A 16,242-nucleotide genomic window follows, 5' to 3' on the forward strand; every position below is an offset into this window, starting at 1 on the left:
GGGTTTCACCATGTTGACCAGGATGGTCTCGATCTCTTGACCTTGTGATCCACCCGCCTCGGCCTCCCAAAGTGCTGGGATTACAGGCTTGAGCCACCGCGCCCGGCCTAGCATAGTTTACTCTTTAAGTGTAGGAGTATGTGACTTAACCCTTGCCTAACATGTTTTTAGGTCCTGTTTATAACTAGGCATTTTACTATTACAGAGTCTGTTTTGTCATTCTTATTATCTTGATTTTACTGTTAATGCTGATTAGTTGTGCCTAATTGTTGGAATTCACTTGGAGTGGCTGGCAAAATATTAGGGAAATATTACAGAAAGTTATAGGTTATGGTCTCAAACCTTTTGGAAGGCCAAAAAGTTTTATTGGGACAGGCTGAAGACAGCCAGTCTGTTACGTTAGGAAAAGATAGGGATGATAAAAGGCCTCCGGTTCAGTCTATTTACCCCTCATCCCTTTGTCTCTACTCTGTTTACTCATGTAAACTTTGTGCTGGATGTCCCTCTCAGGGGGAGGTCAAAGGGGAATCACCCATTAACCGTGTTTACTCTGGGCCTCTGAACTTAAAGCTTTTATCATTCATAAAACCACTCTTTTAACCATGTTAACTATCCACAAGCATGTTAACTTAGAACTTCTGTTATGAAATCTTTACTGAATAAATGTGAGGATGGAGCAGGGTGGTCTTGGTTGATTGGCTGCATTTCGCCCTCTGAAAGCAGCTGATGACCATCCCTAGCCCATGTGAATCACCGAACCAGGTGTGAGAGTGCATTTATTCATCCGTTGTTGAGTCACAGTCTGCAGGACAGACCTCGGTAGGTGATGACCAACATCGCAGGTGGTGACCCCGATGTGATTGAGATGATGTGTGTGACATGTGATGTGTGTGGTGTGTGTGTGGTGTGTAGTGTGAAGCTTGTGTATGTGGCGTGTGATGTGTGTGTTGTATGTGACACATAATGTGTGTTGTGTGTGTTCAGCATGTATGTAATATGTGTGACATGTGATGTGTGCTGTGTGTGCTGTGTGTGTGGTATGGTGTATGTGTGGTGTGTAGTGTAGTGCTTGTGTATGTGGTGTATGTGTGTGGTGTGTGGTGTGCTGTGTGTGTGGTGTTTGTGACGTGATATGTGATGTGTGTCATGTGATGTATGTTGTGTGTGTTGTGTGTGTGGTGTGTATGACATGTGATGTGTGTGTGGTATGTGATGTGGTGTATGTGTGGTGTGTGTGTGATGTGTGGTGTGTGGCATATATGTGGTGTGTGATGTGGTGTATGTGCAGTGTGTGCGATATGTGGGGTGTGTGGTGTGTGTGGTGTGGTGTGTGATATGGTATTTGTGTATGTGGTGTATGTGTGGGGTGTGGGGTGTGTGTGTGTGATGTGGTGTATGTGTGGTGTGTGTGTGATGTGTGGTGTGTGGCATGTGTGTGGTGTGTGATGTGGTGTATGTGCAGTGTGTGTGTGATATGTGGGGTGTGTGGTGTGTGTGGTGTGGCGTGTGATGTGGTATTTGTGTATGTGGTATATGTGTGGGGTGTGGGGTGTGTGTATGATATATGTGGCATATGTGTGGTGTGTGATGTAGTGTATGTGTGGTGTGTGTGTGGTTTGTGTGGTACGTGATGTGTGTGTGTGATGTGTGTGGTGTGTGTGTGTGATGTGTGTGGTGTGTGTGAGTGGTGTGTGTGGGGTGCGTGATGTGGTCTGTGTGTGATGTGTGTGGTGTGTGTGATGTATGGGGTGTGGTGTGTGTGTGTGTGTGGTGTGATATGCGTGTGTGTTGAGGTGGGAGTAGGGGCTTCCTGATGAAGGCTATTCTGTCTCAGTCAGTAGCAGCTCTTGTGGTGCAGCTAGCCTTTGGAGCTGGGAGGCCCTAGAATAGAGCGCTGACTTAGGCCCTTGTAAGCTGAGCGAGTTGGGTCACTTTGTTATCCCTCCACGCTGCAGTTTTCGCACCTGTGGAGTGGGGTGATAGCCTCTGTCACACAGTACTGTCCAATGCGCCTCTCCGCAATGATGGAAATGTCCTGTGCCTGCAGTGGCCAATATAGCAGCCACCAGCCACGTGTGGCCTCTTAGCATTTGGAATGTGGCCAGTGCTACTGAGAAACAGAACGCTTCACTTTATCTAACCTGGAAGAGTCATAAATAGCCATGTGTGGCTCATGGCAACTGTTTATAGGGTAGATGAGATAATGATTAAGAAGCGCTCAGGGCAGAGCCAGACACCTGCCCTCTGTGCTGCTTTGACGCACAAGCAAGTTGAAATTCTGGGAGTTCTAATTCAGAATTCTCACGAATACAACCAAACCTTAGCAATCCTCAAAGGTCTATAACTCAGACAATCTGCAGGCAGGGAACGCAGGGTGCTGAGAGCTTGGTGACGCAGGACTCGGAAGTGCATGGGGGACTCTGATTTAGTGCTGCAGGTTGAGCATGTCCAGGCCGAGGACCCTGGGAGTAGTGGAGGGCCCTGTGCGCTGGTGGTTAGGGACAGACGTGAAACTCCAGTTCTGATACCTCCCAGAAGTAAGACCTCGACTTTGAGTGCATTACCCAACCCTTCAAAGGCTTCGTTTTTCTTGGGATGCTAATTATAGTACCTGCTGCTACAGTAGATGAATTACATGAATTAATACCTATAAAGTGCTTGGAACAGAGTAAGTGCTCAATAGGTGTCTGCCTATTGTGGTGGTGGTGGCAGCAACAACAGAACTCTAAGTGTAAAATGTGAATGCGGGAACAGCTGGCTGGAGGAGGGCCTTTGTGCTCTGGGGGAGGGAGGGGCACAGACCCCAGCCAGCTCTTTCCTCTTGAACCCCATCCCCAGTGAAACTAAAAATTAATCTGCCTGCACATTTTTGCAACTGAATTGGCTCCAGGGAAAACGCCCCCTGGCTGTGTTTCAAATCCATGTGTAGCTGCTTCTGCAGGCTGAGATTAAGAAAACTTGGACTTCTGTGTGGGGCAGCCTGAAATCTGTGTCACAGCTTTTCGCTCCCAGCTCAGGACTTTGATTCTTTCTGCCACAAGGATGGACTGAGTACTGGGCTTGTTACAGTGTGATTAAAACCCCCAGGTGATGACAGGCAGCCCTCCAAGGCCCTAGGACTGCCTTCTTTGTGTCTCTTTAGGCTTGAGGCTCCACGGCCCCGTCCTTGGGAGAAGTCAGCTCCAGCACCATGAAAGGCATCCTCATTGCTGGTCTCATGGCAGTGCTTCTGGTTTCCGCTGTAGGTAAGAGAAGCCACAGGCCCCTCTTTAAAATGGAGACCCCCTTTTCCACCTCACCAGTGTCTTCTGGCTCTCAAAGCCCTGAGGGCCTCACGTGTTACATTGTGGACAGAGAGGACCAGGGGACCTATCTGTGCAGCCTGCTTTCAATGGGGCCACTCTGTACTGTTGTTCAAGGTTGGATCTTTCCACTGGGGAATAGTGAGCAGCGGGAGAAACTAATTAGGGTGGCTGCATCTCATAGCATCAATTTCGGGATCCCCAGAGGGCAGCGATGCCACCCCATCTGTGTCTTTCACTGCAAGGTGGGAGCAGTGCCTTTCCTAGCATAGAGTATGCTCTATAAATGTCTACTGAAGCTGACAGACGTTGGGTATCTTATCTCCTCAGAATCCCTGAGCTGTGTGCAGTGTAAGTCATGGGAAAAGTCCTGTGTCAGCAGCGCTGCCACTGAATGTCCCTCACATGCCAACACCAGCTGCATCAGTTCCTCAGCCAACTCTTCTTTAGGTGAGTCTGGGTGTGTGTGTCCTTTCTGCCTCTGGGATTGGCAGTGGGCAGGAGCTAGAGAGGATGACCAGGGAGGAGGAAAGGCAGAGATGGGGACATGCCGTGCAAGGGCAGGGGAACTTACAAAGGCGATTCCCAGGAGGAACAACGTGTGGCTGAGACGACCCAGAGCCAGACAAGAACACAGGGATGGTGCAGACAAGAAACCCTGACGTGTTTTGGAAATGGCTGCCCTTGATCACAAAGCTTCATTCTAGACACATATAAGTGGATGTGAGAAGCAAGGGCAGCTCTTAGTTAAATTAACAGGCAGATCTGCTCAGGATGCTTTCATTCTTCCTTTTCTCTTCCTTGTGGTTCCTCCTCTTCTAGATCAAACATTCTTTCCGCATTCAGGACTTCCCCACAGGGTGTGTTGAGTATAACCCTTACTGTAACCTCTTTCTCAGAGCACTTAGGGCTCTTTACTTTTTTATAATACACACATTCAAACATACTTTATGTATGTTTAAAGTAGGAAGAAGAGTGTAACGAATTGCCAGGTAACAACTACCCTATGTCAGCAGTTATTAACATTTTGCTATTTTTTGGCTATAGTTTTTTTTTAATATAATATTTTTGGTTATGGTATTTTAAAGTAAACATTATATAAATATACATATACATATTTATATTTATATAATGTGTGTGTATGTACGTGCCATTTGTCATTTTCTCCATAAATACTTCACTATGTATCTCTGATAATACTTTTTTTTTTTTACATAACTATCATCCTGCTATGGTTGGATATTCCCTCCAAAATTAATGTTGAAACTTAATTGCCATTGTGATTTTATTAAGAGGTGATTAGGCCATGAGGACTCCACCCTTGTGAATGGATAAACATCATTAATGTGGAGGTGGGTTCCTGATAAAAGGGGGTCTGGCCCTCTCTTTCCCTCACTTGCTGTCACTATCTCTTGCCCTTCTGCCATGGGATGATGCAGAAGAAAGTCCTCACCAGAGGCTGGAACTTGATATTGTACTTCCCAGACTCTAGAATCATAAAAAATAAATTTCTTTTCTTTATAAATTACTCAATCTATGGCATTCTGTTATAGTAACACAAAATGAACTAAGACACATACTGTTATCATGTCTAAGAAAGTTAGCTGTAATTCTTTAATTTCTTCTAATACCCAGGCCATATTAAACATTTCTCAGTTGTTTCAAACATGTCATGACATGGTCTATGTGTGGAATTAGGATCCAAGCAAAATCCCCACATTGCATTTTGCTGTTAGGTCTGTTAAGCCTAATTTGTTTTATAACAGCTTCCATCATTTTTTGTTCAATTCTATTGATTTGTTGGAGAAGTGGGTCATTTGCCCTGTAGCTGTCCCTTTTTCTAGTTGTGGTTGATTGCTTCCTAGGATATCATTTAACTTGTTCTCCTGTTCTCAGTATTTCTTGTATAGGGAAGCAGTGCTATCTAGTAGCACTTTCTTCAATGATGGAATTATCTACAGTAATACTGTCCCATACTGTAGTCACATATGGCTACTGAGCACTTGAAATACGGCTACTATGACCGAGGAACTTAATTTTAAATTTGATTAGATTTTAATTAATAAAGTTTAAATTTAAATCGGTACAAATAGCTCATGGCTCTCAGGTAGCTCTGGCTAGAAGCTTGACTGGATTCAGGTTCAATTTTTAGGCAGGAACTGTGGATGTCATATTGCACATGAGGCTCGTCACGTCTGCTTGATCATTTCCACAGATCTTAGGACTGTCTAGTGGCTTCAGGGGCTGCCCGCCTGGACCACCCATTTTCAGGCTCCCCATCAGCCTTTTGCCTGGAGTTTAACCTACACCTCTGATAGTCTCCTACTGAAAGAAGGAACTACCTGATGGGGAAGAATTATTATGATTATCATTGCTATTCCGGAAAACCCTCTCCAGTGTCTTTAAAGCTGCACTGAACTGTGGTTGCATTTTCTGCCTTTGCCTGAAGCACTTGCAATTCACGGTCCCTACCTTCCCCACACCTGCTCCTTACGGGGGCTGACAGTCTGTGTTTGTCTTTGTGTAGAGAGAGCAACCGGATCATACCAGAATACGTCCTGCTCCGCGGAGAACTGCAGTGAGGAGACACATGTTACAGCCCTCGCTGTCCACGTGTGTGCTGAAGAACACTTTCATTTTGTGAGCCAGTGCTGCCAAGGAAAGGAGTGTAACAGCACCAGCGATGCCCTGGGTGGGTGCTGGCCTTGCGAGCAGCCTCCTGTGTTCTCCCAGCCCTGGATCTCCCTTTTTCACCTGTTTTCCTTTCCCTCGGGTGGATGTCGCAAGTCTAGACACTTGAGTGCATATCCGGATGGCATTAACATCTGACTTACAGCAATGATGTAGGAAACAGACCGGGCAAAGCAGCACTTCTGCCACGCCTCCCCTCTTTCTTAGTGAAGACGAACAGTACGAGCACTCAGGTTGTGTGAGGGGCTTTATCAGTGCCCATCAGTTGTTCTCAAATTGTGTGATCGCAGGCCCTCTGTTACCACTCTGTGTCTTAAAATTTATTGAGGACCCCAAAGAACTTTCATTTATGTGGACTCCATCTACCAATACATACTGTCTTAGAAATTAAAACCAAGACAATTTAGAAATTGTAACTAGTTCTCCAGAATAACCAAAACCCATTACACATCAACATTAATAATGTTTTTACATAGAAATAACTATATTTTCCAAAAGAAAGATATTTAATGGGATGGGTGGCATTGCTATTGTACCTTTTGCAAAGTGTTTAGTTTCTGTCTTAATAGAAGACAGCTGGATTCTCATATTAACTTGTGCATTTAGTCTGTTACAGTCTCACACATCATGTAGCCTCTGGAAAGCTCCACTTTACATTCACAAGGGAAAGAGAGTAAAATAAGTGAATAATATCTTAGTATTATCATGAATATTGTCAGAACATTGCAGTACTCCCTGCAAGGGTCTCAGGGACTCAGGGGTTTAATTTGAGATCTGCTGATCTAGACCACAGCTCTCTTTCTGAAGAACAGAAAATATGGCTGAAAAGGCAAAATTTATTGGCCATGGTCATAAAGCACAGTTAAGGAACAGCAGAACTGGTTTCATTGTACATTTTTTTCTTCTAGTCATAATGTTAAATAATGGCCTGTGTTCATTTGTTCAGAACAAGGTTAGTAACAGTTACACACTTGCCGTCTCATGTTCAGAATGGCTAGCTAATGCTGACGTTGACTATAGTTTGGTTTTAGCTCAAAATCTTACCTTTCTCAGTCTATATGCCAACACATCGATGAACCATAGTTCGTGAAGATGAGATAGTCTGTGAGGTCAGATCTATGGAGTGTGTAGTAAATATTTTGAGGGGACATGGTGTTTTCCAGGCTACATCTGAGATTCCCAAGGATGCGATTCCTCCGTTCTCGGATCTCTTTGGTGGTTTATTCGCTTGGCTATCCCCTTCCCCCCACGTTCTGTCTGAAAACACTGTCCTGAGTCATGACTCTTACTCTACCAGACTCTCCACTGAAGAATGTGTCCAGCAGCACAGAGTGCCCTGCTTGTTTTGAATCTAATGGAACTTCCTGCAGTGGGAAACCCTGGAAATGTTATGAAAACGAACAGTGCATCTTTCTAGTTGCAGACTGGAAGACTGTTAAGTCTTGGAGTTCTAATTCCCATGTGGGACTTGAGTTGGAAACATGTCGAGTCTTGGTTCATAAATTCTGAGTTAACACAGAAGGACCAGCGGAGTCGTGGGACGAGGCGGCAGGGTCATAATGTCTTTGAAATCAAGAGGCTGTTAATGGGGCCTTGAGCTAGTTGCTGTTTTCACCTTCTTTCACTAGAGCTGTTTCTCCCGGGCTGCGCTTCTCTCAAACTCTAGTCTCCTGTGGCTTATAATCAAGTCATGTCTGTCTACATGCATCACACCACTCCTGACATTTGCTTCTTATTTTTTTTTTTTTTTTTTTTTTTTTTGAGATGGAGTCTTACTTTGTCACCCAGGCTGGAGTGCAGTGACACAATCTCAGCTCACTGCAACCTCCACCTCCCGATTCAAGCGATTCTTCTGCCTCAGCCTCCCAAGAATCTGGGATTACTGGCATCTGCTACCACACCCAGCTAATTTTTGCATTTTTGGTAGAGACAGGGTTTTACCATGTTGGCCAGGATGGTCTTGATCTCCTGACCTCGTGATCCACCCTCCTCGGCCTCCCAAAGTGCTGGGATTACAGGCGTGGGCCCATTTACATCTTTACTAGGTTGCATCACTGCATAGGTGAGGGTGGGTGCAACTTTTATTTCCTTTTATATCTACACTTTTCCTCTTTACTTGTCACTAAGAGGTGTTGGCTTTTGGTAGCTTGGATCACCTGGCAGAAAGAGTCAAATTGGGTTTTAAAGTCCAACCAATTGTCCTTTTCTACAAAAGGAATTTGATACTAACCATTGTAAAATACACATTTCTAACATTTGCCCAAATAGTTACAGAGTAATGAATTTTTTAAGGTTAGTTAATTGCTGTTAACAACATCGGCGATGCCCTGGGTGGGTGCTGGCCTTGCGGGCAGCCTCCTGTGTCCTCCCAGCCCTGGCTCTTCCTTTTTCACCTGTTCTCCTTTCCCTCAGGGGGACATTGCAAGTGCAGGCACTTGAGGGCATATCCAGATGGCATTAACATCTGACTTACAGCGATTATGTAGGAAACAGATGGGGCAAACCAGCACTTCTGCCAAGCTTCCCCTCTTTCTTAGTGAGGACAGACAGTACAAGTGCTTCAGGTGGTGTGAGAGGGCATTAGTGCCCATCAGTCATTCTCAAATTGTGTGATCTCAGGCCCTCTGTTATGACTCTGTGTCTTAAAAATTATTGAGGACCCCAAATAACTTTTGTTTATGTGGACTCCATCTATCAGTATATGCGGTCTTAGAAATTAAAGCTGAGAAAATTTAGAAACCTTAACTAGTTAAAGAGTTAAAGAACAACCTCCAAAGCCTATGTTCAATACAATAGATATTTATTTCTTGCTGGAGCAGTTCATTGCAGAGTCTGAGGCATGGGTTCCTTCTGTCTTGTAGCTCTGGCCCCCACCCACCAAGCCTTGGCAGCTCTGTACTGTGTCCTCTGCGTCTTGCCAGCAGTAGAAAAGAGAGGTGGTAGAGGAAGGCAGGAGGGATTTTATGGATTAGGCCTGGACGTGAATGCATCACTCCCTTCCACATTCCATTGACTAGGACCCAGTAAGATAGCCAGGCTGAGAACGTAGAGTAGTATGACCCAGAAGGAAGGAAAGAGGCATGAAGCTAAAATGAACAACAAGCCAGTCTCTGCCAAAGTAGTAAGAGTTTAAGAGCACTAATATCCAGGTACAGTTTGATTTTAATATTTGTGAAGTGTCAATTATAGCATCAGAATCAGTGTTTACCTGTAATCATTTATTTTTCAGTAGCATCAAGGGCCATGCTTATTCTGAACCTCTTTTTTTTGTTTTTTGAGATACGGTCTCACTCTGTCACCCAGGCTGGAGTGCAGTGGTGCGATCTCAGTTCACTGAAACCTCTGTCTCCTGGGTTCAAGCGATTCTCCTGCCTCAGCTTCCTGAGTAGCTGGGATTACAAACATAAGCCACCACCCCTGGCTGCTTTTTGTATTTTTAGTAGAGACGGGGTTTCCCCATGTTGGCCAGGCTGGTCCCAAACTCCTAATCTCAGGTGATCCACCAGCCTCAGCCTCCCAAAGTGCTGGGATTATAGGTGTGAGCCACAGTGCCCAGCCCTGAACCCCTTTATTATTTTTTTAAGTGCACTTTATTTTTCAGAGTAGTTTTAGATTCACAGAAAAACTGGGCAGAAGTTATAGAAATTTCCCATGTACCCATGCTCCCAACATGCAAACTTCTCCATTGTCAACATCCCCCCCAGAGGGGGACATTTGTTATAATCATTGAGGCTACATTGATACATCATTATCTCCCAAAGTTGGTGGCTTACATTAGGGTTTCCTCTTGGTGTATATATTCCTTGCGTTTGGACAAATGTACAATGATACATAGCCACCATTGTAGTAGTGCCATACAGAGTATTTCCACTGCCTGAAAACTCCTCTGTGCTCTACCTACTCATCCCTCCCTCCCTTCTAAGCTCTGACGACCACTGGTCTTGTTGTTGTTGTTGTTGAGATGGAGTCTTGCTCCATCGCCAGGCTGGAGTGCGGTGGTGCGATCTCGGCTCACTGCAACCTCCATCTCCTGGGTTCAAGCAATTCTTCTGCCTCAACCTCCTGAGTAGCTGGGACTACAGGTGCACGCCACCACGCGCAGCTAATTTTTGTATTTTTAGTAGAGACGGGGTTTCATCATGTTGGCCAGGATAGTCCCAATCTCTTGACCTCGTGATTTGCCCACCTCAGCCTCCCAAAGTGTTGGGATTACAGGCATGAACTACTGCCCCTGGCCAACCACTGATATTTTTACTGCCTCCACAGTTTTGCCTTTTCCACACTATACTAGAGTTGAAATCATACATTATGTAGCATTTTCAAAATGCCTTCTTTCCCTTAGTAAAATGCATTTAAAGCTCTTTCACTTTTAAAATATCTGGGATGTCTAAACTGCTATGATTTTTAATTCTAAAGCTGTGTCTAGGGCAACATGACATCAGAAGGATTTTCTCTCTGCTTATCTGGTTTCCAGGTCTGATAAAAGGGATAGATTTTCTTTTTTCTCATAGGATTCGGCTTAAGCTGAAAGCCAGACAAACTAAAGCTATCATAAATATAGGGGTAGTTTTGTTTGTTTTTGTCCAAGATCATTCTTTTAGTACAGTACAAATGTTCCATGAAACACACCTTCCTACCTCACTCTAAATCAATCTTCAGCACTGGCCAGGTGTGGGGGCTCATGCCTGTAATCCCAGCTCTTTGAAAGGCTGAGGCAGCCTGATCACTTGAGGTCAGGGATTCAAGACCAGCCTGGCCAACATGGTGAAAGCCCATCTCTACTAAAAATACAAAAACTAGCCAGGCATGGTGGTGTGTGCCTGTAGTCCCAGCTACTGGGGAGGCTGAGGCAGGAGAATTGCTTGAACCTGAGAGACAGAGGCTTCAGTGAGCCAAGATCACTCCACTGCACTCCAGCCTGGGCTACAGAGCAAGACTCCATCTCAAAACAAAACAAAAACTTCAGCACTGATGCTTGCTATAAAACAGCATTTGGAGGTTTCTCACTCCTTTTCCAAGCAAGTTTAGAGTCAGCGTTTGTTGTTGCTTGAGACAGGATCTCACTCTGTCACCTAGGCTGGAATGCAGTGGTGTGATTGCTGGCTCACAGCTGCCCCAAACTCCTGGCTCAAGCCAGTCTCCCACCTCAGCCTCCCAAGTACTGGGACTACAGGCGTGTGCCACCAGCCCTGCATAACTTTGTAATTTTCTATAGAAACAGGTTGTCACTATGTTACCCAGTGGTTTCAAACTCCTGGCTGCAAGCAGTCCTCTCACCTCAGCCTCCCAAAGTGCTAAGATTACAGGCACAAGCCACCCTCCCTGGTCCCAGAGCCAGCCTTGAACTCAAATTGCAGCTCTGCCCCTGACAAGTGGCAGGTGGAGTCACTTCACCTCCTTGAGTCCCTTTCCTCTGAGGGCCCAGCTTCCAGGGCTGTTCGAATTGCAGCTGACAGAGCAGGTGGGGCACACAGTGAGTGCTCAGTAGATGGTAGCTGCTATCATTATTACATCTTTGCAAATGCCCTTGGCCTTTTCCTAGTACCTGAACATCAAAACATGATTAAACATAGCAGAACTCCAATTTATGGCAGAGATATGCCCTGGTCTCCTACTTCCCTTCAGTGGCCTTTCCTTCTTCTCAGGGAAGACTCAGGCAGGGAGAACTCAGGTCCAGAGAGGAGCGAGGACTGAAAGCAAACCCTAGAAGGGGAGAGGGAAGTCCTGAACTGAGGACAGAGAACTGCCTTTTGAGCCTGTTCCTGGCTTCTCTACCTGCCAGCTACACAGGGACACAGGTGTGAGTCTCAGGTCCAGTGCTGACCCTCATCTTTTAGCCTGGGCTTGCCCCTCACCTCCAGGAGTCTGCTTCCTCCAGGGTTAGGTGTAGGTGGGAGTCTAGGCCTCTGGCCTCATCGTGACCTTGACTCTGGATGCGCAGGCTCCTTCTTCCTATGTGGGTTTCAGGAGCAGACTAGCTTTTGCCGGTCACTGGGCTACCACGCTGCAGGTGACGAACGAAGAACGGGCGTGGGTGGAAGGACAGAGGACTGAGTGGGGTCCCTACTGTCTCCTTTGCATTCACAGAAACTGAGTCTAAGCATCTTGTGCTGAAAAGCTGTTCCAGTGTCAGTAACTCCACCTGTCAGTTCCTGTCTGGTGAAAATAAGGCAGTTGGAGGAGTCATCTTTCAAAAGTTCGAGTGTACAGATGCAAACAGCTTAACGCCCATGTCTACACCGGCTGCTTCCCATAACATGGGCTTCAAAGCTTCCTTCAACTTCCTGGTGCTTGCCAGTCTCCTTCTGCTGGGACTGCTGCTCTGAGGTCCTGGGGCTGACCTTCAAGCAGCATCCCTGGGGTGCTGCTACCCTCTTTCCCCACCCGTCCTGTTTAACTGCCCAGTAAGTGGGAGTCACACATCTCCAGGTAATGCTGACAGCTGCCTTGTTACCCCATTATTAAAGCACTGGTCCTGTCACTGCCCAAGTCTGTCCTTATGCATTCTGGGCTGGGCTTCATTTGAGCTGCCCTCTAGCGTCACCGCCCACTTCTGGGCTAGAGGTGGAGTCCTTGCCTTTGAAACCTGTGCACGTTTGTTTCTGGGATCCGATGATATCCCTGCTCCCTGCTCATCTTGCTTCTGAGAAGCCAACCCTTTGACCTTGTAGCCCCGTACCCTGGGGACCGACATGCCACCATCCCCACTCTCACACACAAGGAGTCCCCAGCCTACCCTATAAGGCCTTGTGTTGGCCCAGTACCAACACAGAAACTCCTTCAGTATTGGCCAAATATGGCTTTTCAACAGTTGTCCTGATTGCGGTCAGAAGTCCACAGCGCGTGAAGAAAACAGCAATGTCACCTCAGCGTCCCATCACAATGGGGCCCAAAGAGGGTTTGGAGGGGCTGCTGAAGACCAGCGTACGCCTCCTGTCTAGGCTTCACCGGGCAGCTGGCAATGCTGGGCTGCATTCCCAGCTGAGGAAGTTTTATCAGTCTTGTGCAGAATGGAATGTGGCTACAGAGCCCCGGTCCAGCCCTCAGAGAGCTTATAATCAAGCACAGAGTAACTAACTCCATATCAAAGACCAAGGGAGCAAGAAAACCATTCAATCGAATATACCCAGAGGTCCAGGTCTAGTAATTAAGGTGGGCCTTTTGAGCTGAACTTGGAAACATGGGGTTTGCTATAATAAATTTCCTTTTGTAAACTGATGTAGGTCAACATTAGTCCGGATTGCTGACAGTGCGTCAAGGACAAAGCCACCTAAAGGTCATGTGATGGCAACCCATCAGCACATGCACTCTTACTTATTTCAGCTTGTTATTTTGAACTGTAATTTTAGACTTACTGAAAAGTTGCAAAAATTGGTACAGAGAGTTCCACTATCTCCTTCAGGCAGCTTCTCCTCACGTTCACATTTTAGAGAATCACAATACAGTTACTGAAAGCAGGAAATGTACATTGAAACAATATTGTTAAGGAACAGAGCTCATTTGCATTTCACCAATTTTTATGAATGTCCTTTTTTTCCCTGGTCCAGAATCCAATTCTTTGCATTTAATTGTTATGTCCCCTCAGTCTCCTTCAAACAGTAACAGTTCTGGAATCTACCAAGACCTCGATAATTAAGAGTATTGTCCAATCATTTTGTAGAATGTTTCCCAATCTGAACTCGTCTGAAGTTTTCTTGTGATCAGATTGAGGTTATGCATTTGTGGCAAGAAAACTACAGCAATGATGTGCCTGCCTCAGTGCATTTTATCAGGAGATGCATGATGTCAGTGTGTCATATTATAGGTGTTGTTAAGGTTAGGGTTAGTCTTTCAGGTTTCTCCGTTGTAAAGTTGCTATTACTTTTTTTTTTTGAGCTGGAGTTTGCTCTGTTGCCCAGGCTGGAGTGCAGTGGTGTGATCTTGGCTCACTGCTACCTCTGTCTCCTGGGTTCAAGCAATTCTCCTGCCTCAGCCTCCTGAGTAGTTGGGATTAGAGGCACACACCACCATGCCCAGCTAATTAATTTTTGTATTTTTTTTTTAAGTAGAGATAGGGTTTCAACATGTTGGCCAGGCTGGTCTCAAACTCCTGACCCAGGGATCCGCCTGCCTCACAAAGTGCTGGGATTATAGGCATGAGCCACCGTGCCTGGCCATACTTCTTAATATGATAGTCTAGGTTATGCTGCTATAACAAACATACCATACCTTAGTTAAAAAAAAAACAAATCACACAATGTGACTTTATTTCTCAGCAACTTAAACTCCATATAGATGCTCCTGGTTGGGCATCTGTCTGGGACAGCTGTTCTCCAAGTCTAAGGAAGGTATCATGCTTCTCATGCTTCCTTTTTTTTTTTTTTTTTTGAGACAGAGTCTCTCTCTGTCACCCAGGCTGTAGTGCAGTGGCACGGTCTCAACTCACTGCAACCTCTGCCTCCTGAGTTCAAGTGATTCTCCTGCCTTAGCCTTCCAAGTAGCTGGGATTACAGGTGCATGCCACCATGCATGGCTAATTTTTTATTTTTAGTAGAGATGGGGTTTCACCATATTGGCCAGGCTGGTCTTGAACTCCTGACCTCAAGTGATCCACCTGTCTTGGCCTCCCAAAGTGCTGGGATTACAGGTGTGAGCCACCGCGCCCCACCAGGTGTCACGCTGCTTTTATCCCATGGTTCCACCATCCCCCATGACTTAGTGGACTCTCAGTTAAGTGCTCTGTCTGCAGCTGGCTGACAATTAAAAAGAGAGAGAGAGAGAGAGGGCCCAGAGAGCTGTGCAGAATGGCCTAGGGGCCAGAGCTGGCAGTGGCATCCATCACTTACGCTCATAATTCCGGCCCTGGAACCCTGAGCAAGAGACTTTTCCTCTCTGGGCCTTCGTGTCCCCACCTGTGTAATGGGGATAGTGCTAAGGTCTGCTACATGGGGTTGTGAGATCTGTAAACATAGATCTCCCTGTGAAGCTTAGCACAGAGCTTGGCAAGGAGTAAATGTTAACAGCAGAAGACTGTAGTCTGGAAGGTGCTCTCTAAGCACACTAGGAAGAGTAGAGGCCACAAGAAATGCTGATGTAGAAGGAATTGTCCCAGCTCAGCTCCCTCGGACTGTGCCAACCTCACTAAGGTTATAGCTGCTTCTGTTTCAGTCTCAGAATCTCCTATCCACTTCACTCACCCTTCCTAGGCCCTCCGTGGCTGCTGACACCATGGCCTCACAGACTGCAGTGGGGGCTTCTCTGCCTCTTATCTACATGGTCTGCACTAGCAGCTGACCTGTTCTGGAAGCCCCAGTGCTCAAGGCTGATGTGAGGAAGCAGTGCCATATTTGGGTAACAGCAAAGGGTCACATGGGAGGCTGCCTGAAGGGCAAGCAGGATCCGATCCCAGAGGTCTCCACAACACCGTAGATGACTCTGGCTTCAGACTGAGGGCCATGGGGAGTCAGTGTATAGTAAGTGAGAGAGAGTGGGATTAGGTTTCCATTCTGGGAAGCTTGCCTGGACTGCAGGATGAAGGTGGAAAGACAGCAGAAAGGGCAGCAAGAAGCTGAAACAGAAATCGTGGGTACCTGCCCAGGGGTAGATGTTTTTCATCCTATTAATGGAGGATAAACTAGTGCCCTACGGATGTACGTCCATGCATTACTGGCTCCCACTTCGTTATCCAGAGCCGGGAATTGAGCAAAGTGCCACTAACCCTTTTATTTCTCGTGGTTGTTCATGCTTAACTCTAGACTCCTGTCCTCTGGTGCCTGAGCCAGGTCTCATACTTTGCCCCGAAGCTAAAGCCCCTTACCGACAATTCTTCCTTAGGCCCAGCCTGGGCTCTAGGATAAGCTCCCATATCTACGAAACTCCGCAGAATTCTACACTCACACCGTATGGTTGGACTAATGACAAATAAGGCCCTTGTCTTTCCACAATACTTTCTAATTTGTAAAGCTCTTTTGACCATGTTTGTTTTATTTAGAATCAAATTGTACACAAAATTATATATTATGCAGGATATACATCCAATAAAATGTATGTGTGCAGACTGATGAGTATCAGCAAACTTGCCCATGTAACTACCCCCCACCCCAGTGAAGATATGAAAGCCTCTCCAGTAGTTCCCCTAGGCCTCTACACAGCTCACTCTACTCTAGCCCAGGCATCTCCACTCTCCCCTCCTGGAAGTGACCAGCAACACCCTGCTCACAATCCATTGAGTTGAGCATTCCCTCCGCAGCACCTGGACTCAAGACGACAG

The 16,242-nt window shown here is 46.2% G+C and overlaps 1 protein-coding gene across 1 annotated transcript; it reads left to right on the forward strand.

The window, feature by feature from the left end:
• Positions 1-3,121: 3,121 nt before the first annotated feature.
• On the forward strand, positions 3,122-12,816 carry LYPD8 (LY6/PLAUR domain containing 8). The gene is made up of 5 exons (XM_017545325.2): positions 3,122-3,245; positions 3,633-3,752; positions 5,830-5,994; positions 7,291-7,428; positions 12,081-12,816. Exons 1-5 carry the CDS (start codon positions 3,191-3,193, stop codon positions 12,317-12,319), a joined length of 717 nt encoding a protein of 238 aa, XP_017400814.1. The 5' UTR covers positions 3,122-3,190; the 3' UTR covers positions 12,320-12,816.
• Positions 12,817-16,242: the final 3,426 nt, after the last annotated feature.

Source organism: Cebus imitator, unplaced genomic scaffold (assembly GCF_001604975.1).
Source record: "Cebus imitator isolate Cc_AM_T3 unplaced genomic scaffold, Cebus_imitator-1.0 Scaffold179, whole genome shotgun sequence".
NCBI lineage: Eukaryota > Metazoa > Chordata > Mammalia > Primates > Cebidae > Cebus > Cebus imitator.

Coding starts and splice junctions, on each gene's coding strand:
- LYPD8 (XM_017545325.2), top strand. CDS start 3,191: ATGAAAGGCATCCTCATTGCTGGTCTCATGGCAGTGCTTCTGGTTTCC. Junction 3,246..3,632: donor GCTTCTGGTTTCCGCTGTAG/GTAAGAGAAGCC, acceptor TTATCTCCTCAG/AATCCCTGAGCTGTGTGCAG. Junction 5,995..7,290: donor CAGCACCAGCGATGCCCTGG/GTGGGTGCTGGC, acceptor TTACTCTACCAG/ACTCTCCACTGAAGAATGTG.